Below are 22706 nucleotides of genomic sequence, written 5' to 3'. Positions count from 1 at the left end.
GCCTGTAACCAAGTCACCCCCTTAACCTTCTCTTTGTTAAGCTAAATAGATTGAGAACCTTGAGTCTGTCACTATAAGGCAAGTTTCCAATCCTTTAATCATTCCGGTGGTTCTTCTCTCAACCCTCCCCAATTTATCAACCTCCTTCTTGAATTGTGGGCATCAGACCTAGACACAGTATTGAAGTTGCACCAGTGCAAATACAGAGGTAAAATGACATCACTACTCCTACTTAAGATTCCTGTTTATGCATCCTGGGATCTCATTAAATCTTCTGGCCACAGTGTCACCTGGGAGCGTGTGTTCAGCCTATTATTTACCCTCAGTCTCAAGTCTCTTTTCATCCCTGTGAGGTCAGGAAGTGCTATTATACCCAATGTGTAAATGGGAAACTGAGGCACAGACTGAGGGCCAGATTGTTAATGGTATTTAAGTGCCTAGAGTTGCAGAGAGGAATTATCAGAAGTGCTTAACTCATGGGAGTCAGTTGCTCTTGAAAATCCCACTCACTTTTATGAGTTAGAAGTTTAGTGGGCTTTTGAAAAGTGTCTAACAGTCTGGCCTAAATGACTTCCTCCAATCTGTGGCAGAGCAGAAAACTGAATGTGGGTCCTGCAAGTCCCAGGGTAGCCCTCTTACCCACTAGATCATCCTTCCTCTGCATTTAGCAACTGCGTCTTGTTCATCCAGCCAGATCCTTGGCTGCTGAAAATCAACATAGCCCCACAAAGGAACTAGGCCAATTTACACCAGCTGAGATCTGGCCCATGATGTTTTTTTTTCAATCATCTGTTTCATTGCTGGAAACACTGTCAGTGGAATAACAAGTGACCTCACTGCTCCCCTCCCCCATTCACATCTTCCTGTAATTTCATATATAGCAGCTGCGAGAGATATAACAGCAGCAACCTCTTTGGGGTAGGTGCATGCCCTAATCAGCAAACTGTTTGGTTAGCATTAGGTGCCCTTGAAATGACCTCCAGCTGTCAGTTTACCAAATGGCTTGCAGCCCTGTTAATGGGGCCACTATTCAAATCAAATTATGGAATTAGCTGCAGACTAGTAATTTTGTCAAAGGCTAATCAACTGGGTATAGAATATGAGAATTCTTAACCAGAGAGCACTTTTTCCAAAAGGGTAGGGGGAGGAAGAGAGAGAAATGTGTGCTGGGATTTGTTCATCTTGGCTTATGCTAAGGCTACAATTTGTCCTGGCAAAGGGGTGCAGGGTGTTATGGTGTCACCAACTCTGCTTAAGTTCTGGCCCCCTACTACAAAAACGACCTTACTCTGCATTGGAGCAGAGACTGTTATACAAACCCTCTCTGTGGTGGAAAAACTTCTTAAAGGAAAGATCAACCAACTGACATCATCATTTCATATTGTAGTGGTAAGGACAGGTGCATGGGAATCAAGATACCTGGGCTCTCTCGCTGAGTTGCTCTACGTCCTTGGTCAAGTCATTTAATCCTTGTTAGAAATGTGATAGGGACAGTATATTTGTGCTGCAGACACCTGTCTTAAAGAGTTTGCACTTGAATATTCGTGGATCTGTTTCTCCCCAGTAAATTGTATATAACATGTTTTGGTGGGAGATTTTTGTAAAAATACATGAGTTTTGAGGTTCTCAGATGAAAAGTACTAAATATTAATGAAAGAAACGATGATGGCATCGAAGGATAACTGAAGAAGAAGGATATTAAAGAAATGTCTTATAAATTGTTTTCTCTGCAGCAAACAAGAACTCTCTCTCCTGTTGTCCATATTCCATCTGAGCCCTTCATTGGGAAGATCTTATTTTTTAGATCAATGCCCACGATTGATGAACTGAACCTGTGTATGATGTATTATTGGATCTATAGACACACTTTGCCCTAAGCTTTCAATTGGCAGGCAGCCTGGAAAATGCCAGCATTTCGAGGGTTAAGAGTGCTGTAGAAGAATGTCACTTCCACAGGCTATCTTTCCCCAATGATGATAAATTATTGCTTACTACAAAAATCCAGTGGCAGTAACTAAGTACCCTTGGGTCAGCCAGTCAGCTGAGCCCACTTACTTTGTTTGAGTTCCTCTTGTTTTTAATGATGGTTGGACTCAAGATTAAAAACGTTCGGCTGTGGCTGCTAAATTCCCCTGCTCCCATCCTATCCCATTCCCCATCTATCGGTGCTTATGAGGCAAAGGCCTGGATGGGAATCCTTTTAATTTACAGAAAGGGAAAGACAGAAGCCCACCAATTCTGTTCTACTCATTACCATGCTCTGTGAGCACCTTAAATGGCCCACCAGCCCTATGACTGCAGGGTACTGAACACATGGGAGAGGCATAGACTGAGCATAACTCTGTGATCACAGGGCTGAGTCACAAATTGGATTGAAAGGCAATGTGCTTAATGGAGAGGACATAAAACTGGGACCCAGAATACTTGGCTTCTATCCCTGGCTCTATCCCTGACCTGCTAGGTGACATTGGGCAAGTCACTTAATTTCTTTGTGCCTCAGTTTCTACACCTTTTAAAATGAATTTAGTAATTTCTAAGAACACACACAAGAATTGTTATTTTAAAAATGAATTAATTTAGACCATTACGTATCTATATATTTATATTTTTGTGACTGTCTTCTGCAAAGATGTGTGTTAGAGCTGGTCAAAACTTGTTTTGTTATGGTTTCTTTTAACCCTAAGAAATTTAGGACAAATCATTTTTACTAGCAAGCTTTGTCACAGGAAACTTTGCAATGAAATAATTTTAATTTGACCATTTTTAATTTTGATTCAGTTTTCAGAAAACTGAATCAAAAGGAAAAAATGCAAGTCTAAATCAATTTTTTCATTAGTTTATAAATTTACCATATAAAAATATAGTTGAAAATGATATTTTTTTCCCTATGGGAATTTGTATATTGTTCCATTTTATTGGTGGCAAAGTTGTGTGTATGTGTGTATATATGTATAATATATATATTTTGTTTGTTTGTTTACATTTCGGGGTGGGCTGGTTTGTTTGTTTTTTAAGTTGAAAATTTTCAACCAGCTCCAGGATTTGGTATTTCTTAAATAACTCATTCAACTTCCATGGAAAGTTTGCAGTTTGACTTTGCTAATCGTTATTTGTGTATGTGATTGGTCACATTTAACAAGCTTCAGTCCTCCAATCAAGAAGCAGAAACGGGAGAATAAAAATAGAGTATATGTCTGTTCAAATAATAGCATAGGTATTCAACTAGGCAATTCAATCAAATGTTTGTAAACACTTTTTTTTTTTAATAGTAATCCTCCAGCTTTGGTTCTCAGTTACTGTGGTGTAATTCCATTGCTATCAGCAAAGTTACTCTGCAGTTACACCAATGTAATTGAGGGTAAAACTTCATTCAGCTGAAAGTTGCCTGAGTGGCCATAAAAACCATCTAATTGTATCTACAGGAAGTAAACTCCCAGGAACAAGAGGAATTATTTAGGGTCATATGAGAGGAAACTAAAGAGGAAAAATATAGCCTGAATATCAGAGATACTTGTTGACAGATGTATTAGGCTGTGGAAAAAATTCCTACGGGAAGCGGTGGAAGCTCTATCAGCTGAGTCCTTAAAAATTAGCCTGGACAAAGCACTCAGGATCTTCCTTTCTGCAGCGATGCAAATACTCTTGCGTCTTGCTGCTCTCCTTACTGTTCCATCCCAGGGGCTCATTCCCCGTGGGCATAGTTTTGGTAGCTCCCTATGAAGATACAGAACCTGATTACGTGCTTTCCTCTAAAAAATCTTCCATGGTCCAGGAGAAATCCCCCAAAATCACCACACGCTCCTTAATGTCTGCTTCCTGTCTTGCACAGCAAAAGGATCAATAAGCTTAGCTTGCTAAGGTAACTCTTATCACTCACAGCATTCATTCATCTAGTGTAAGAACATCAACTCTGAAGCCTCATCTAAAAACAAAAGTTGTACCATTTAATTATGCAGCAGTGCTAAGTGGACCCCTGCCCTGGGTACAGTTACACTAGTATAAAAGTGCTTGTCATACCTAATTTCCATATGAGAAGGGGAATTTCCCCCCCTTTTCAAAATTTCTTTTTGCTACTCTGCAATTTTCTAAAACCTTCTCAACTCTGGAAAAGTTACAGACTGGCAAAGGGGAAAAAATGCAACTGCAAAAGTGGAGGGGAAACAAACTTGGACACTTTTTTATTTTATTGCTCCCACTTGCAAAATGGAGAAAAGGGGAACAAAATAAACATTTTTAAAACTTCAGGGTTTTTTTTTGCAAAGTAACCAAAGCATGGTTCCTGTTTCAAAAAATTCAAAATGGTACAACTTCTAAATATTCCCCACCTCTCAAAAAATTGATTCCCTTCCCCCCCTCCCCTTAAACCAGCTTTACAACAGACAGATCCTTTGGTTCAGATCAAATTTCAATTCTCAATTAACTCCTTCAGTGTAGATGCAGATGGCTAAAAATATTGGATGAAATCTTGGGAGTAAATGTTAAAACTTCAGTTAGGTCACCAATCACATACCCCAAGTTTGACTTCCTTTCCCTAACATATCCAGATCTATGGGTAAGCTCAAAAAATTCAGTGAGGCAGTATATGCCACCCTCTGAACAAATCCCTGACTCAAGTCACATGGTATGTCTGATTCCTAATTGGGGAACTGAAATCTTTTTGGCAGAAGAAAAACAAATAGCAGCAATCTTCAAGCTCTCATACCATGGTGATGGGCACAGTATAAGTCCTTAATAGAGTCTCAAATAAAAAAAAACAACCATCCTTATTGTAAAACTTCTGAGGCCAATATCATGGCCCATGGTGCATAGGAACATTTAATTGGTGCTATGGGATGATTTGCGTGAAATGCAGTTTTGCCAACTCTGGTGACTTTATCACAAGTCTTGAGATAATTGGTGTTTTTCTTAAAGCCCTGGATTCTAGAGTCATGAGAACTCAGCTTACTTTTTTAGTTTTGTTAAATGAAAGCTGAAAGTTGCTGTCCTTCCTGTCCATAGAGAAAAGCTTGAAAATATGACCCAAGTGCATCCCAAAGGCTCAAAAACCAGAAGGCCAAGAGAAAGAACTCCATATGTACGTGGCTTAAAATTCTCAGGATTTTTGTTTTAAAAAAAAATCTTTATTTTTTAGTTTTGGAGCCCAACTCGTGATTTTTGGATGTTTGGATTCATAATGCAAAGTCACACAAAAGAACATCACATGTAACCTTGTCTTGGGTGTCAGTGTTGGTTCAGTGCTATTGGAGTGCTTACAAATGCATAACCCCAGGACTGGCCACTCCTGGCTGTAGCAGGTATCAGAGTGTAGCACATTGCTGGAAGGCTCAAATGGCAAAGGTAACCAGAGAAAAATGCAAATGATATTCAGTGAGCAATGAAATCAGTTCTTGAGCATCTGTGTGGTTCAGAGGTAGCGGTCTTGTTCAGGAAACATTTTCCTATTGTGCTAGCTGCAAAGCAAGGAAAGGCAACTTCTAGGGGGTACTGCTGTTTTAATCAAATGCGTCTCTGCTCCAGGACACATGCACATTATTAAAGGGTCTCTGTAGAGACAGCTTGAGCCCACTGATCTCTTATTTCTTTATGTGTTTGTTTTGCAAAGTCTATTCTATTATGGGAAGTGACCTATTTGGCAATGTCATTTTTACCTTACAGCAAGAGCGACAGAGACCTTGTCAACATAAGAAAGTTGTGCCAGTTTAAGGTTAGGAATCTGTCTAAGCCGAAACACAACCACTCTGAAACAAGGGATCTGGGTGTACAGGATGGTTCAAACTGGGATTTGCATCCATTTAGCTAAGTCTATTTAAATTCACCCCATTAGTTAAACCATTGCAACTGCCTCATGTAGCAAAGGCCAAAGTGTTCTTTCGCTCAGATCCTCAGAACATGTGAGCAAATCATTTTCTGATCTTCTCACAATGGAATTTTTCAGGGACAGTGCCCCGGTCTCTTGATCCCTGTTTATTGTTACCTTGATCATATTGATGAAGAACCTGAAGTGCCTTAATTTATGGGCATGATGACTGGTGAGAGACCTTGGCTAATCACTTATAACAGTGTTCAGCAATGAGCTCCAGGGTGCTTAGCTGTGAGGCAGACTGGGAAGATGGTGTGTAAATCTCTGAGATACCAAGTCGTTGGAGTAATCCCAGTGAGGGGTTGGACTGATAACTAGATACAGAGTATTTTATAGAACTGTGCAGGAAACGATTTTTTCCCATCTTGCAAGAATTTTCAGGATTTCAAAAATATTTTTGTGTCCTGAATTGTGATTGAGAAATCAAAATCTCAAAACTTTTCACAAACCCTCAAAAGAAAAAAAATTGGATGAGATCAATCAAAATGTTCCTTTCCATTGTGATCATTTCTCTTTGTACATTTTTTTTATTATGAACTCACTTTTTGAAGGTCATTTTCAACCATAATGGGAACTCTTCATTTAGAAAACACTGAAATGGGATGTATTGACACTTTTGAACCTCTTTTCCCAAAAATTTTCAAAAAGAAATAATCAAAACTGACGCTTTCCAACAGTTTTTATTTCAGTGGTGTTCACAGCACAAAAAAAATCTCACTGTAGCAACCTGCATGGAACTTAGAGGGAGGAGCACAGTTTTCTGGAGAGAAGAGTTGGGAGGATGCACCAGTCTTGGAAGTCAGTCTGTGTGCACTTGGCTAGAATATCAGATGTAACATTTCTGTAAATGGTTCTGTTAATAAAAAGCCCTTTTAGTTCTACAAATATGGAGTCATGTCATGATGTTAGTATTGCCAACCTCATATGTTCAAACATCATGAGTCAGGCTCACCAAAATATCATGACATTGGCTTTAAAATAATAGATTTTTGTTTGCCTTCAATTTTTGGAGCCTTCAGGGTGCACTGGTGTCACATTTTGAAGATTTTCCCATAGCCACAAGGGATAGAAACTTACTTTTTATTTACAAATTCTTATTCAAAACAATTTTGGAGGATTTGGTTTTTTCATTAGAAAACAGAATCTTTCACAGGTAACTATTTTTGGGGGGCGGGGATGGGAAGGAGGGGAACCCTTTAAAAAAATCCTGTATTTAAAAAATGGCATCTTTTGATCAACTCTAGTTCAAACTTCACTTATTATACGTGAGGGGGAGCGGGAAGAACTTTATTGTTGCATGTAACAAAATTTGTTTTTCTAGTTTTTGTTAAATTGTTTAATTTACAGAGTGACAGGGGGAAAAACTTCTAAGGAAAGCTATAATAAAAACCCATTCTCCATAAATTATGACATGACACAACAAAATACAGGTGATTCATGTTTTGGTCACTTCCTGCATGTTTTGATTACTGGGAGTCAAATACTAACAGGTTTGAGGCTGAGCTGAAAAGTATAGGCAGATGAATGGGGTGGAATGGGGAAAGGCCAGAAGTTTGGCTCCTCTGTCTCACCTGCTGGTCAGACAGTATGGGGGGGTTACCATTTGCTGCTGCTGTTAGCCGGCAATAGATTACTATCCACCCCTCAAAAGCAAAGGGCAAGCAGGGAGGAATTGTGCCTTGAGTCACAGCACCTTTTAGGGTCAGTGCAGATTAGACATGGCTCTGAGCAAGAGAGAGAACATAAAGTGCCAATCAGGAGTAAATCTGAAATCAAGGGAGAATAGGGTTCAGTGTTTCTGGTTACAGTTGTCTAGCTGGACAATTGTAGTGCTGGGGGTTAAAGAAATCGAATGACACATTCTCCAGAGGATGATGGAGTCACTGCTTTCTCAGGGTGGAGACTTGTTATACCATTGACCGCTTTCCCCGGCACAGCCTGTAGTGGCTGAATGGGTTTGTTTTAAATAAATAAATTTATAAAAATAGTAATGCAGTCTGGCCCTGCGTTATTTCCTGCAAAAGAGCTCTGCGAATCCCTGACAACTCCCTCTTTATAGTTTCCTTCCAGGCAAAAGGCTCTGTACGTAGGGGAAGTGACACTGAGTACACACATATCTCATGCTTCACATGGCATGGAAAGCACGTTGGCCCTACATTTTCTCCTATGAGTCTAAATCATTGGAGGGGAGGCACTTATTTCCTGCTTTATTTGCGCATACATAGATCCAGGTTTCAGCTCCTTCACCCCAGCTCTGCAAAAGGGCCATAGGGCAGGTAAAAAGTCTCCACAGTGAACAGCACTGGTGCAAGGGAACAATATTTACCAGGCACAGCAATGGTTCTGCACTATCATGACAGAACACTCAGAGGAGATGGAGGAACTGGAGCAGACTTTGTACCTAGGAGATTTTCCCACAAGGGCTATAACCATGCGTCAGAGGGTGTAACTTGGAGCAGCCCTCAGGGAGCGTCTGACCTTCGCCAGAGGCTAAACTGGCTTCACTATCGCAGCCCCAGATGAATGTGCTCCATAAAGAATAGGATATATATCTACATGTACATTAAATATGATATAAATGGCTCAAAGAATGAAGTGCATTTGATACATGGGCCAGACTCTGATCTCAACTACTGTGAAGCAGTGTAAAATCCGGAGTAGCTCTCACTGCTGTGAGATCACCTGAGATTTGTGTGTACTGCTAATATATAAATATCAGATCATTAAATCACCTATTAGGTTTGGCTGTTACAGTGGTGCTAAGAAGTTGGACTGCGCAGATGCTAAGCTGAAGGTCTCAGTCAATCCCTCTACTAGACGGGTGTCAACGTTATAAAAACACCACCACAATTGGACCTAAGGCTCTGACCCATTGACTTCAATGGAAATACTCCTCTTGACTTTAAGGGGTGTTGAATTGGGCTATAGCTGACTCCCTCAGCAAAAGCCTTAGGGAGAAGGGGCCCTGGAGAATGAGTAAGCTGCTGTTTGCCCTTTGGAGCTTGTCCCTCAGAAGGATGGCTGAAGCTTTTGGTTGGCACAGCCGGGCTAGGGGAAGCTTTCACTGCTGTGGGCTGAGGTTGTCAGTAAGTCTGGCACCTTTTCACAGGGACTGGGTTTGCCTTGCATTCTAGATGATACTTGATTGTGCCATGGTGAAATCAGCTCACTTTCCTAGATGAGGAAGGCAAGGGAGTCACATGGCATTCCACCTTGGTGCACTGCAGATCACTGTCTGAATGGCTCATGCTAGAAACCTCTGGGTGCGTTGGGAGGAGGACACTGGGCCTTTCCCTCTTTCTATCCTACATGGAAGCAGGTCATCACTATCTGGAGGGTAGAAAAGGAGCCTGTCAGCATAATATCTCTGCTAACTGATCTCCATTTTCACTGGAGATCAGATCGCTATGGATAGTGTGTGTTGGATTGGGCCCTCTGTGTGAGGCTGCTATTTCTTCAGAGGTGTAAGAGCCAATTAAAACTGGAGTAGGTGAGAAACTTGAAAATATACTGTAGGGAACACTCCTGCATTTGGTTACGAGTGTGCATGGCAGGGATAAACTAACTGACCTCATAGGTCTCTTCCATCTTTGAACCCCAGTTTTGCCACCCTTCCTTGCACTGAGGTCAATAGGATTTACTTGTGTGAATAAGGAGTCCTCTTATGACTAAGGACCTAATCCTGCAACCCTATCTCCTCTGTCAGACCAGGCTTCCTCAGCAGTGCATCTAATGATCCACTTCTGTTTCTGTAGGTGTCTCTGGGATGATGAGTTACTACATGGACACAACTATTGGAAGCCCAGCTACTTATCCTCTGGCCCGTCCAGGAGTAATGGTAAGGAAGGATGTTGGGTTATTTTTCTTTTATCCCATAGGAGTTTGGCACAGCATTGCAGGACTCGGGGGAAAAACTGCTTGGCAGCAGGAACAGGCTAATGCCAAATAGTTGAGAGATACTGTTTAATTCAGAGAAGCCACTACATGTTCAGTTCTTATCTGAACCTCTTGGGCTTGCAAACCTGAGCTGGACATAGGAGCACAGATTCTTACATGAGTCAGAGCAGAAACATTAAGATAATGGCCTTTGATGTATCCATGCCTCCTCTTCCAAAGGTGGCCCTAACCCAAATCCTTATGACCTCTGAGGACGAATGCACATGTACTGGGACAGGGCTAAAGGCATCCCAGCTTTTTCAAATGTCAGACAAGGTTTGATTTGAGTTTGGATGAAGGTTCAGGGCCAGATTCTGTTCTGCTTCTTGGGAGGAGGTGGGGGAAAGGTGGTTTTACATTTATTGGAACAGTCCGAGGAGACCTTATACGGAACATAGAACACCGTGGCATGGGTGACTATGAATGGCTCCACAGTCTAGAACAACCAGAGCACACCGTACAGTGGATGCCTGCCAGTCAGCCACTGGCACACGGCAATGGCCGGCACATAGTAATGATAGTGCATAGGGGGATTGCATAGGGTTGTCAGCTGTTCCTGAGCTGGGATATTCTGTTTCCTTTGTGCCGATGAAGTGGGGTAAAGAGGCTGTTGCAGAGGCCAGAATCTAGCCCTCTACTTCAGTGTCTCTAATATTTCTATCACACAGGCATAGATGTATACCTTAAAATTACATCAGTAGGCGCTCATCCATCGCCGTGCTGAGCACAGTATAGGAACCTAGATAGGGCACATGAAAGCTGTAGATTTGGGATGAGGAAATTAGGTGCTAAGCAGATCTGGTGGAAAGTGGAATTTCCATCTTGTAGTAAAGTTCAATATTTTGATTGATTTTTCTTTTTATCCCAAAATGGAACAAAGTTGGAAAAGTGAAAATTTTCACACAACAAAAAGGTCTGGAAAAATCTCTGTTCAGAAATGTAAAAATGAAACTATTCGATCACTTCAGAATGAATTTTTTTTTTTAAGTTTCAGTTTCAAACTTGATTTGAAATGGGGGTGGGGGAGTTGTTTCCTTGATGGAAAATTGAAAAATGTAACTGAAATTGCCATGTTTTCCCACAGAAAATCTTTCATCCTTCCATCCTCCCCACCCACCATTGCCAGCAAAACTACATTTTCTCTTTTTTTTTCTGATGTGGGGGGAATTTTTCTTTTTGGAAAAATTTCAACCAGCTCCAAAGCTCAGATACCTCAGAACTCCACTGACCTCCACATGGTTTTAGGAGGACTAGAGTGGGAAGGAATTGGTTAATGTTTTGGCCAGTGATGGAGAGAACATGGTCTGGAAGCAGCTGGGACAGGGTGTGAGTGGAAGAGACCGGCGCTCTGCAGATGCCTGGGTGGTGGCAGCCCTAGGGATGGCTGAAGGCGGGGAAGGAAACTCTCTTTCCTGTTATCGCAAGTGACGATGTGGATCTTTCCCACTGCGCTGGAGGTTACCTGGCTTAACCCAGAACTTGATCCTGCCGCCACTGGCACCAAAGAACTTGTTGCCGTGAATTTCAGTTGAGGAAGCGTTTGATTGGGGTCAAACGCTTGTGTTCTATGATTTTGCATCTTAGATTTACTCACTCTTAAGAACTGAGTCCTGGAGTTTATCCATCGCCCACACTCCTGTATCTGGGCGTGTGCCGTGTGTCTTAAACTGGGCTTTTCTTGTGCTCCTCTTGTTAGAGAAAGAGTGGGCTCCACGTACAGCTGCCGCTAGCCTACTACATCCCCTCTTCCTTGGGTTCATATCTATTGTGCATCTGTGGAGCACTAAGGTGCATGCCAAACGCCCAGTCCCGTTAAGTCTTACTACCTGACATGGCTTCCGCGGGACTACGCTACCCATGGTAGTAAGCACCACGCCTGATAGCATTTGTCAGACTCGGCCCTTCTGAGGAGAATCTGCAGCCACTCAATACTCTCACTGGGGCAGATGGGAGTCCTATGCACGGAGGAGCTCCAAAATCTAGGGTGGCCACTCATGCCTTCCCAGAATACTGGACATTCATGTGCTTCTTGGAATAGAGCAACCCCATCTCCGTGACCACGACTCCACTGGTGTGGCCTCACATGCACAGTGGAATGCCATTTTGAAGAGCCCTCCATCCTGCCCCTGGTGGTGTTTCCTCATTGTATGGGTTTGTCTAAGTATTGGATGGAGGAAAAACCTTAGAAAAGCAGGATTTCCCGCTTTAGAACCGGCGCAATATCTGCGTAACAGGATCAGACCCCAGTGCTATTATCCCTATTCTACAGTTTGAGAGTGAAGTCTCATAGAGGGAAAGTGATTTGGATGATCCAGGTTTGTTTCCGTCCTCTGCTATAGGTTTCTGAGTCCCAGCCAGGTGTCTTAACCAAAAGATGTTCCTAACTTCAAACAACTCTTCTCTATTTTTGACAGTTGCTCATGGAATGTAGCACCATATTTCTTTTCTCTTACTGCCTCTGGCCTCCTTGTCCTCCTCCTTTACCCTTTGTCTCCGGCTCATTGAGTTCCTGACAGCTCAGGGCTAAGACCTCCTACTGACTGTCAGCTCAGATGTCCTCCTGTAGTCCCAGAGTGTGAAGAATTAGTGGTAGATGGATCTTTGCTGGAGAGACCCTGATCTCTTAACCTTCCTCCTCTTCACCAGCAAGAATCTCCCTGCCAGCAGATCAAAGTTCTCTGGGAATACGGTGTGTGTCAGCTCACTCGCTTCACAATCGAGCTGCGTAAACAGGCCTGGTTCTCTTGTCTTGAGTAATGGCAGGGTAATTATATTGGGCTGGGAAGGCTCCATTGTGCCCATTGCTCTTGCTCTTCACACCCTCTTGCCCCCTCTTAGATGTGATCTCTTGGACAGGAGCTTGGGGGCACATGTTTATAGTGGGACCTAGTGGGAGTAGTTAGAGGGCCATCAACTCTTGCCCATTTCAGTCTCATTCTATGACCTCACTGCTTCTTCAGAAACCCTTTCCAGCGACCACTGAACTTTACTAGAAGACGTAGTTACAACACTAGCAGTGGCTGCAGGAACTCGGGGAGACAAACAGGTACTGCAAGTTTCCCTGATAGCATGTGAGGGTTTCATATGCATAGGGGAAACTGAGGCACGGAGCAGGGCAGTGGCTTGTCTGAGGTTGTACAGCAGGTCAGTGACAGTCATGATGAGGAGACTTGTTTTCCAGACCTCAGCACCTCCCATTCAGAGTCCGAGGTTTGCAGTACGCGTTGGGTCCCCATTGAAATGAGACTAGTGGCTAAATCAAAGGCAGGGGTTCTGTCACGTTGCAAAATAACCAGATATAATAATACCACTGGAAACATCTCCTTCAATATCCTGGTTGGAGGATTGGACTGGACCCTCCCAGCCATCAGGTGTTTTTAATGCCTAATCCTGATTGATACTGAAGTCATTGGGAGGCGAGGGGGCTGAGCACCTGGGACTGGCCCCATATACCCTTTCAAAGAACTTTACAAACAGCCATCCTAGCTCTGCAGCACAAGAGTGACAGAGGGCTGACCTTTGCATTGTGTCTTGGTGACTAGTCTCTAGTCCTTTATCCAGCCTGTTTATGAGCTTCTGCAGCATTATCCAGCTGAACTATTCTTATTGTTTCCAAACTAATAGTTCCTGATGTCACATCTAAAATTATCTTCTCCTTCCTGCAACTTTCTACCATTGCTGTGTCTAGCCTGCCTCCCTGCTGCAGTGCCCTGAGCCCACCCACCTGCTCTTTTAGACTCTGACCAGGATCACGATGGCCCTTTTTCCAGAAGCTGGCTGAGCAATTCTTCAATTGCAGCTTAAAACTGCCGCTGAGCCTGGAAGAATGTGTTCTTGGTTGGCTCAGTGCTGCCTAAAAACAGCCTTATAGAATCAAGGGGATTCCGCATTCCCTGATATCACCAGTTCAATGGGTGATTGTCCCTCCCACCAATGCCTTCTTCCCTGAAACCTGCCATCACTCTGAGGCATGGAAGAACCATTGTCCTTATAATAAGCTTATAATCGTGAGGAGTTCCTGGGAGATGGGTTACACGATAGGACTAAAACCACCCTGCCTCTCCCAGAAAATATACTCTGTGGTTTCAACAGCATGTAGGGTGGAGATGGTGGGTCAAGACCAGCTGGGAGGTATGACCACTGAGTGCATCTCCTGGGGAAAAGGGCTGACCCTTGCCCCAGCTGGAATAAGGCTGCTCTTCCTTTGTGGCAAACCGCACTTCCCTCCTTGTATCATTTTCCCTGGTAAGGCTGCACGTCTGAGCAGAGGGGGCACAGATTGTATGTCCTCATGTCTCAGGAATGAATGTGTCCCCCAGCATTAGCAAAGCTCTCGTTGGTATCGTGAAATGCACCGTGGCTAAGAAATACCAAGGGGTAATGCCCAAGCAAAGCAAAACTCTGGGTCCCAAGATCTCTTCTGAACAGGTGTCTTCTGCAGACAGACCATCCCCAGGAAGGGAATGAGGAAGGGATATTTGTCCAAATGTCATTATCTTCAGTGTCCTGAAATTCAAGACAAGAGACCTGTGATCTCTTAACTGCTGACAACGTCTCATGCCAGATTTTGAAAAAAAGGCTTTTGTGTCCTTCTAATGACCCAGCTTGATACCCAACTGAAGTGCTTTCAGGATGAATCATTCTACATGATACAGTTTCTCTCTCTGAGTAATTCTTATATTTTTAGGGTTAGTTCAGGTGGGTCCAATTTTTCAGACAAGCTCAGGGCCAGGATTTCAAGGGCTTAGCACCCTGAGTCGAGGCCAATCACCCAACATGCCGAGCTGTTCAAAATATGCTGCCCGAATATCAAAAAGAGCCAGGTGCCTTGGAAAAAACTGACTGTAGTAAAAGGGAATGAAGAACAGATGTTAAAAGTCAGTAGCTTCCTGATGGCTGTTGGACTATGCGAATGAGGCATAAGCATGGGCGAATATAGAAAGGGATGTTATCAGCTAGTTTCTGGCTCCAAAATAGTTGGAGAGCAGGAGGAAAAGCATACAAAATGTCAGCTCAGTTTTCTCCCACGGGTGAAGAGAGGCACAACTTGCACCTGTGGGCAACAGAGGGCCAAGGAGAGAGATTTCTGGGAGAGGGCCGGAGGTGGGTGCACAGCTGCTGTCCATTGCGGTTCTAATGCTTGCTTTAATTGGTTGCTATGGATCCCCACTAATTGGAGCCTGTCCTGGGCTGTGGTCTGTTAATGAGCAAAGGGCAAACAATCGATGTTTTCGTGTTTGGATTTGAGTCAGCCTTAAGCTTTGTATGCTGCACTTTCCAAACCTCTCAGGCCTGCAGAAGTGGGCAGGAAAATATTCTGGGCTTTCCAGTGAGAGTCCCAGAACATTCTGCATCCTCTGGGCTTTTGTTTCCAAAGCCCCAAACAACATATCTTTTTATTTGACTTCAGATCAAAATGTCTGTTTTGAAATTTCTCCCGGAAGATATTTTCATGAGACATCCCCCCCCCCCTTTTTTTTTTTTTGGAAGGAGCGGTTGTGCTATGTTTTAACTAGATCTGCTTATCAGCTGATGTCTTTCCCTTGTAATTGAGGCAGGGTGCTGCCAATCCCTATGAAGATCCTTGGATGAGCTGTGGCTTTCAGTCCACCTGCTACCAGCAAAGGATTTGCTACCCAGTCTGGGATGAGTCCACCATTCAAGAAGTGCCCACTGGCATAGAACGCTACAACTCAGGTAAGCCCACTTTCTACTAAAAGATGGGGGATGAGTTGAAGGTGCCTTTGTGAGCGTGGGAGGGATTTTATTTGTGTCCTCTGTAGGATTCGGCAGATGGCTTACATCTAAAGAGCAGCATTCTGGGTCTTTGGGAGGAGAGCTTCTTGGGGGAACTTTGCAACCTCCTGGTCTCAATGTACTAACTTCCTCTTTTACGGCGGTGCCTATAGAAGCGTGTTATCTGACCCCGGCTGGGCTGGGTTGAGCAATAAATTTCTGCTTACTGGACAATCTTAATCTTAATGTTATCTTGTTATTGTTCCTACCCGACTCTCCCTCTGGCTTCTGCCCTGGTCTTGTCTTGCTATAAGATTGTAAATTCTTTGGTACAGAGGCTTACTTTCTTCATGCTGAAATATCTGTACAGTGCCTAGAACAATGGAGCCTCTGACAGGGTTTCCAGGACTGCAAAAGTGTGTGTGTGGTGGAGGGGAGGAGAGAGAGAGGCAAGCAGCAGGTTGCAGTGTCATTCACTGAAATTTGGCCCTCTATCCCTTTGTCATGCCAGCCACCTCTGGTCAGAGGCCAAGGGGCGGGGAGGCTGAGCCCCCTATCTGTCCCATTGTCGTGTCCCTGGCTGAGTTCAGGTTCTCAAAAGGTGGGGGTGGGGGCAGGCACAGCCACCCTGCTTAAAAAGTGTGTGTAATACCAATATTGTGTCTAGCGTGAGTCTGTCTTGCTGCCTTCTTCTGGAGTGAACGTTAAACTAGTGACTGTCTGTCTCTAGTGGCGATAGGCCTACAAAGAGAAAAGTCCTAGTATTATTTAGACCAATTAGATATTCTCCTTTTAGCTCAAGAGGTAGAGGCCTGTGTGTGGGGAGACAGGGTTCTATTCTCCCCCTTGTCATCTGTGTAGCTTACCATCACATTACCATGTGATGTAGATGAATGCTAAAGCAAGGATTTGGCCTCCTGTGAAGTGATGTTGCTGGAGGTGACTGCAGGGGTGTGTCTGCTAGGTATGCTCTAGTATGTACATGCACTTTGTTCCATGCTGGATGGAATTCCAGGCCTCGCAGCTACAGGATCCTCATGGGGTCTTTGCTGACTGCAAAGAGGATTGTGCACTGAGGAGCAAGCTGAATATGAACAGCTGGTCACATCCTCTGTTAACCAGGCCTAGAATCACAGAGTCTGCCCATCCTCCACCTGGACTGACTTCCTTGCAGATTGTTTTTGCACACAGGAGTGGGACCCTGGGGCTCCTGAGTTCTAATCCTAGTGTCACGTTAATGATGCTGTACTCTAGGTTTTCCCCATCTATAAAATGTGGATGACCTTTTGGGGATGATGTGAGGAATCATTGGTGAATGCCACTAAAGAGGCAATAAGAAGGCAGTGTGGCCAGGTGGATAGAGCATGGGACTTGGACTCAAGAGGCAGGGTGTCTATTCCTGGCTCTCCTGCTGGGTGAGTTCCCTTGTGCCTCAATTTCCCTATCTGCAAAATGAGGATAATGATACCGACCTCCTATTCTTTGATATCTGCTGATGAAAATTTACATAAGAGCTAGGGAATATTATTAAATTCAGCAGCATTTCCTTAAGATGGCTTCAGAGCTAAAGGTCTTGGTTTCCTTTTTTGTGAATGAAATTATTCTCCAGCTAGGACTGCAGTCCTTCTCCTCCTCTCCCCCTAGTTCAGAACCATGTGTTGCAACTAACTCAGAGGGGAAGGTTGTAGTCCCACTAAAGGGGTGAGCCCTCCCATGTACCATCGTGCCTATCCACTGTTCACAATCTGATCTTGTCCGGCTAAGCGATGAGCAGTGACTCCAACTTTACTACCAAATTCTTCGTTTGTGGGTCTCTTGTTCTCTCTGCTCCATCTGTCTGTCTTGTCCACGTGTGTCCTGTCTGCCCAAAAGATTCTGAGCTCTGGGGGCCAGGGAGTGTCTTTGGTTTTTATTGTCTGACCAGCATCTAGAACAGTGGTGGCTTGATCAATGATTGAGATCCTTAGGTGATACCATACTAAATTATGTCCCTAGAACATGACTTCAAGAGGCCAGACTTTCACAGAAATAACCCCGAAAACCTGGACCTCCCAGGTAGGGTGACCAGATGAGAGACATGAAATATCGGGACACAGGGAGGGCACGGGAGGGATGCCGGCGGAGCAAAAAAACCAAAGAAACCCGAAAGCTGATGGCGGAGGGGGGAAAAAAACAGAATCTCTGGTGCACAGGAAAAATTGGTGAGTGCTGAGCACCCACTGGCAGCTCCCCGCCCAGCCCTCCCACTGCACCAGCTCACCTCCGCCTCCCCTGAGTGGGCTGCTGCATCCTGCTTCTCTCTCCTCCTTCCCAGCTCTTGCGCCGCCATGCAGCTGATTCGCGCAAGCCTGGGAGGGAGAGTGGGGGAGGAGGAATGTGCTGTGCTTGGGGAAGAGGCGGGGATTTGGGGAGGGATTCAATGGGGCGGGGGGGGGCAGAGTCCGGGCAGGGCCAAGGCTGAGTTTGGGGCACAAGCCCCCTCTACCTGTGCGCGAGAGTACAAAATATCAGGATAATTTCGTGTCCCAACTGATAGGGGCAACTCTAGCTTTTTTGCCACCTGAAGCATGGCAGGCAGGCTGCCTTTGGTGGCCTGCCTGCAGGAGGTCTCCGGTCCCATAGATTTGGCAGCGCGCCTGCGGGAGGTCTGCCGTTCCCGTGGCTCCGGCGTACCTGTTGCCAAATTGCCGCCGAATCCGTGGGACTGGCGGACTTCCCGCAGGCAAGCCACCGAAGGCTGCCTGATTGCTGCCCTCGCAGGGACCGGCAGGGTGCCCCCCACAACTTGCCATCCCAGGCACGTGCTTGGAGCACTGGTGCCTGGAGCCACCACTGCCGACCGAACATCGGTTGGGATGCAGGACAAACAACTAAATATGGGGACAGTCCCGATAAAATTGGGACGTCTGGTCACCCTACTTCCAGGTAAGTGTCAAACCACTAAATGATCAGTGGGTGTCTTCCCCACCACCATGTCTCTGTTTGTGGCTTGGAAGCACTTACCTCTTTTTCACAGGCTTACCTACTTGTGGCGCTGAGCCTGAGTTAGAAAGAGACAAGTGACCAAATGTTTGTATAGAACCTAATCATATGGGACTGTTATTCTGACTGCGGGTCTTTGCGTGACACTGTAATACAAGTAATCATTTTTAGCTTTTTTTCTTTTGCCATCCTCAAACAGCATGAGATTCTCCAATTGATTAAATTTGTAATGACTTTCAAATTATGAATAAGTGAGTAATTCTTGCTTTACAGATTGTTCAGACTGGGAATACTACAGTCATGTCTGCAATTTGTTCTGTCTCATGTCACTAACCGACACAATGTGAATCTCGGATTGCATGTTCAACCTGAATACTTGCAAAGAGGCAGGATTTTCCAGTGGGTTGGAGCAGTGGTTCTCAAAGCTGGTCTGCCGCTTGTTCAGGGAAAGCCCTTGCCAGGCCGGTTTGTTTACCTGCCACGTCTGCAGGTTTAGATGATCGCGGCTGCCGCTGGCTGCGGTTTGCTGCTCCAGGCCAATGTGGGCTGCGGGAAGGGTGGACAGCACATCTCTCAGCCTGCGCCACTTCCAATAGCCCCCATTGGCCTTGATCAGCAAACCGTGGCCTGTGGGATCCACGATCGGCTGAACCTGCGGATGCGGCAGGTAAACAAACCGGCCTGGCAGGGGCTTTCCCTGAACAAGCAGTAGACCTGCCAAATTTGAGAGCACTGGGTTAGAGCACTTTTCTAGGACTGGCAGCCCTGGTTACACAAAAAGTCTGTGGCAGAGCAGGGAAAATCACTTAGCCATACTGTGCCTCAGTTTCCCCATCTATAAAATGGGGATAATATCACTGGCCTTCCTCCCAAGAGGGTTATGAGAATAGATACATTAAAAACAGGCAGATGTTCACATACTATGGTAATGCAGGGCCAAATAAGCACTTAACATAAAATTCAGGCTGGGTGAAAGTGCCCCCTGGGCAGAAAGCCAATATGAGGTTATTGCATCATTTATGTCCCATGTAAGCCTATCACCTATTATGCAGCAGTGAAACCTACACAGGGCCTGTACTGGTCCTCTGTCCTTTTCACCCACTGTTGTTACATAAACTGGCTGGCTGTTCAGGGAAAAGCAATGAAACCACATGATTAATGCAACAAAACAATGCAACCGAACTGCTGAATTTTACAATCAAGTATAATTCAAAATTCATTCTTGGCAAATATTCAAGCATTTCAACTAAAAATGTTAGCTCTCTTTTTTTTGCCAGCAGTTGTGGTAGTGAAGCTCAAGCCTTGGTATGTTAGACGGAGGCAGGCTGTGAATGCGGCTGGGCTAAAATTCCCTTTTGTATGCAAGTGAATATTCTCCTTGTTTCTTAATTTGGATATTCACTCAACTCTGTGGGTGACCTGTCTGACCACGATGCCGGTTCTCTGCTCTGATGAAATCTGTCCTCGTGACATTTGGATGTACTCGAACGTTGGCAAATCTGTAATCTGGAAAAGTTCTGTGATTCTCTTCTTGTCTGCGAGAATGTACTCTCGGGGGAGCAGAGTACCTGTGATCCCTCCCCCCAATCCTCCTATAGGGTCTGTGAAATATCATGGCTGCAGATTTCATAGTAGCTGCCGTGTTAGTCTGTATCCACAAAAAGAACAGGAGTACTTGTGGCACCTTAGAGACTAACAAATTTATTTGAGCATGAGCTTTACTCAAGGCCTGATCCAAAGCCTGTTCAAAATCAATGAAAAAACTTCCATTGGCTTCAATGGGCTTTAGATCAGGTTCTTAATGGAGCAGTATCTGTAAAAGAAATCTGATTTCCCCTGGCGGGACCTCTGATAATCTGTAGAGGATTCTTCTCATAGACTTTCAGGTCAGAAGGGACCATTATGATCATCTAGTCTGACCTCCTGCATGATGCAAGCCACAGAATCTCACCCATCCACTTTTATAACAAACCCCTGTGTCTGAGTTATTGAAGTCCTCAAATTGTGGTTTGAAGACCTCAAGCTGCAGAGAATCCCCCAGGAAGTGACCCATGCCCCACATTGCAGAGGAAGGCGAAAAACCTCCAGAGCCTCTGCCAATCTGCCCTGGAGGAAAATTCCTTCCCAACCCCAGATATGGCGATCAGTTAAACCCTGAGCATGTGGGCAAGACTCACCAGCCAGCACCCAGGAAAGAATTCTCTGTAGTAACTCAGATCCCATCCCATCTAACATCCCATCACAGACCACTGGGCATACTTACCTGCTGATAATCAAAGATCAATTGCCAAAATTAGGCTATCCCATCATACCATCCCCTCCAGACTTCTCTTCAAGTGTCTCTACTGTACTTTAATTTAATCTACATTTTGGCTTTTTTTTCTTTTATGCTCTCTTGCCTTTATGGTCTAGGAGAGTTTCTAATTTTACTTGAGAGGAAACTCTTATTTGTATATATCGCTCTGCACTTTCATTTCTGCTCCTCTGCACTTTGGTTACCCATGCAAGTCCTCCACTGTCTTCTAATCTCTTTATGAAGAGGAGGCTATTTTGTTTTGATGGTCCTCATGTTGATAAAAGAAACAGAAGGAAAACCAAAGTGTAAAAATGTCCCTTTGTGATACAAAACTGCAGCTTTGCTAAAAGTTTCAGGCTCGCTTGCACTAACAGAAGAATTTTTGCCTTTGATGCTAGAGAGAGTTTATTTACACTGCGCTCTAAGTCAGATAAGATTATGGAGTGATATGAATAGGGGAAAGCGTGACTTGGAGCTTAACTGGACCATAAACATTTGGGGGGTGGATGGGAGGAGGGGTTATGTTTAAAAAAAAAAATGCAAGAATTTGCAACTGGAATGTTGATCGCTCTTTTTGCGTCACAGAGATGCGAGAGCATAACTTGCTGCAGCTGGGCGGAGTGTTCTTGTGCAGAGTGTCAGGAAAGGTTTGTTCTTCTCTGGTTGAGAGTCTTAAGTGAACGGCTCATCCTAAATCCGTGGTGAACTTTCCCAGGTGTAACGTACCTACTGCACCACTTACTCTATCTGCTCAGGTGAAGGGAAAATCAAGTGTTGCTGAGGAATGAAGAACAGTAGCAGAGGCCTTTGAGGGCCTAAGACTGAAATTTCAGGGCATACTCCAGATCAGCAGTGAGGCCCATAAAATGAGTTAATTCCCTTGGGTGAATGTAATAGAAGGGGCCTTGGCAGAGCTGGGTGGGAGCTCTAGGAGTGGAGGAGCAGGGTGGAGTGTAGATCAGGATTGAAGACTGGAATAGCAGGATGCAGGTTGAGACTGAGGGGTGTGTGGGGGTAAAGGGAGGCACAGGATTGGAACCGCAGGTTAGGGATAAGGTGCATTGATGGAAGTGGACGGTGCGGGGCAGTGGAATGGCACTGGACGACTGAGGTGTATTTACTGTGTTGATACCTCAAAGACACTTGCCAGCTCATTATGTGACTAGCCCAGGCTCTCTGTCTCTCTTCTATAAGCATTACATTCCCTAAACAGAAAGGGAAAACAGCTCTAGCAAGTTGTCCCCTGGTGCATGGAAACCTGCAGTGGTGGAGAAGGATCCAAATCCGGGGTCTTGGAATAAAGGTGAGCAAGTGGGAGTCAGATAAAGTAAATCTCTACTTGCATTGTGGCCCCAACCTTTATGGAAGCAGTAAAGAGTCCTGTGGCACCTTACAGACTAACAGACTTATTGGAGCATGAGCTTTTGTGGGTGAATACCCATTTTGTCGGATGCATGTAGTGGAAATTTCCAGAGGCAGGTATAAATATGCAAGCAAGAATCAGGCTAGAGATAACGAGGTTAGTTCAATCAGGGAGGATGAGGCCCTCTTCTAGCAATTGAGGTGTGAACACCAAGGGAGGAGAAACTGCTTTTGTAGTTGGCTAGCCATTCACAGTCATTTATGGAAAATCGGAAAGATGATTTAACAGTGTAAATGTTTGCAGTGTCGGGGGCCTGAGCCTTCCTGCCTTGGTGGGAGATGAGGGTGCTCTGCTTTTTCATGAGGTTCTCTGCACCTGGCAGGATTAGGCCCCTGGGAATTGGCTCCCCTTGCATTCTGAACAGGTGCAGGAGTGGAGGTATCACTTGATGCCAGCTGAGTGCTGTCTTCACGGTATGACTAGCCCAACCAAGTGCAGGGGTGGACTGGGGATCCCTTTGAGGGCATGGAGGC

General features: G+C 44.7%; 1 protein-coding gene across 3 annotated transcripts in view; it reads left to right on the top strand.

Annotated features, from left to right (window-relative positions):
- Window positions 1-22706, top strand: part of ETS1 (ETS proto-oncogene 1, transcription factor) — a 115307-nt gene that overhangs the window by 1714 nt on the left and 90887 nt on the right. For 2 of the 3 annotated variants that reach the window (XM_050921653.1, XM_050921652.1), the window contains exons 2-3: window positions 9616-9698; window positions 15355-15493. In XM_050921653.1, coding sequence (XP_050777610.1) covers window positions 9627-9698; window positions 15355-15493 — 211 coding nt within the window. In that variant the 5' untranslated portion in view covers window positions 9616-9626. Of the gene's footprint in view, window positions 1-9615; window positions 9699-15350; window positions 15494-22706 lie in introns of those variants that run through there. The other variant, XM_050921654.1, reaches the window with a different exon arrangement.

Source organism: Gopherus flavomarginatus, chromosome 13 (assembly GCF_025201925.1).
Source record: "Gopherus flavomarginatus isolate rGopFla2 chromosome 13, rGopFla2.mat.asm, whole genome shotgun sequence".
NCBI lineage: Eukaryota > Metazoa > Chordata > Testudines > Testudinidae > Gopherus > Gopherus flavomarginatus.
The sequence above is the reverse complement of the archived record's forward strand: the minus strand, read 5'-3'. Positions and strand labels throughout refer to the sequence as shown.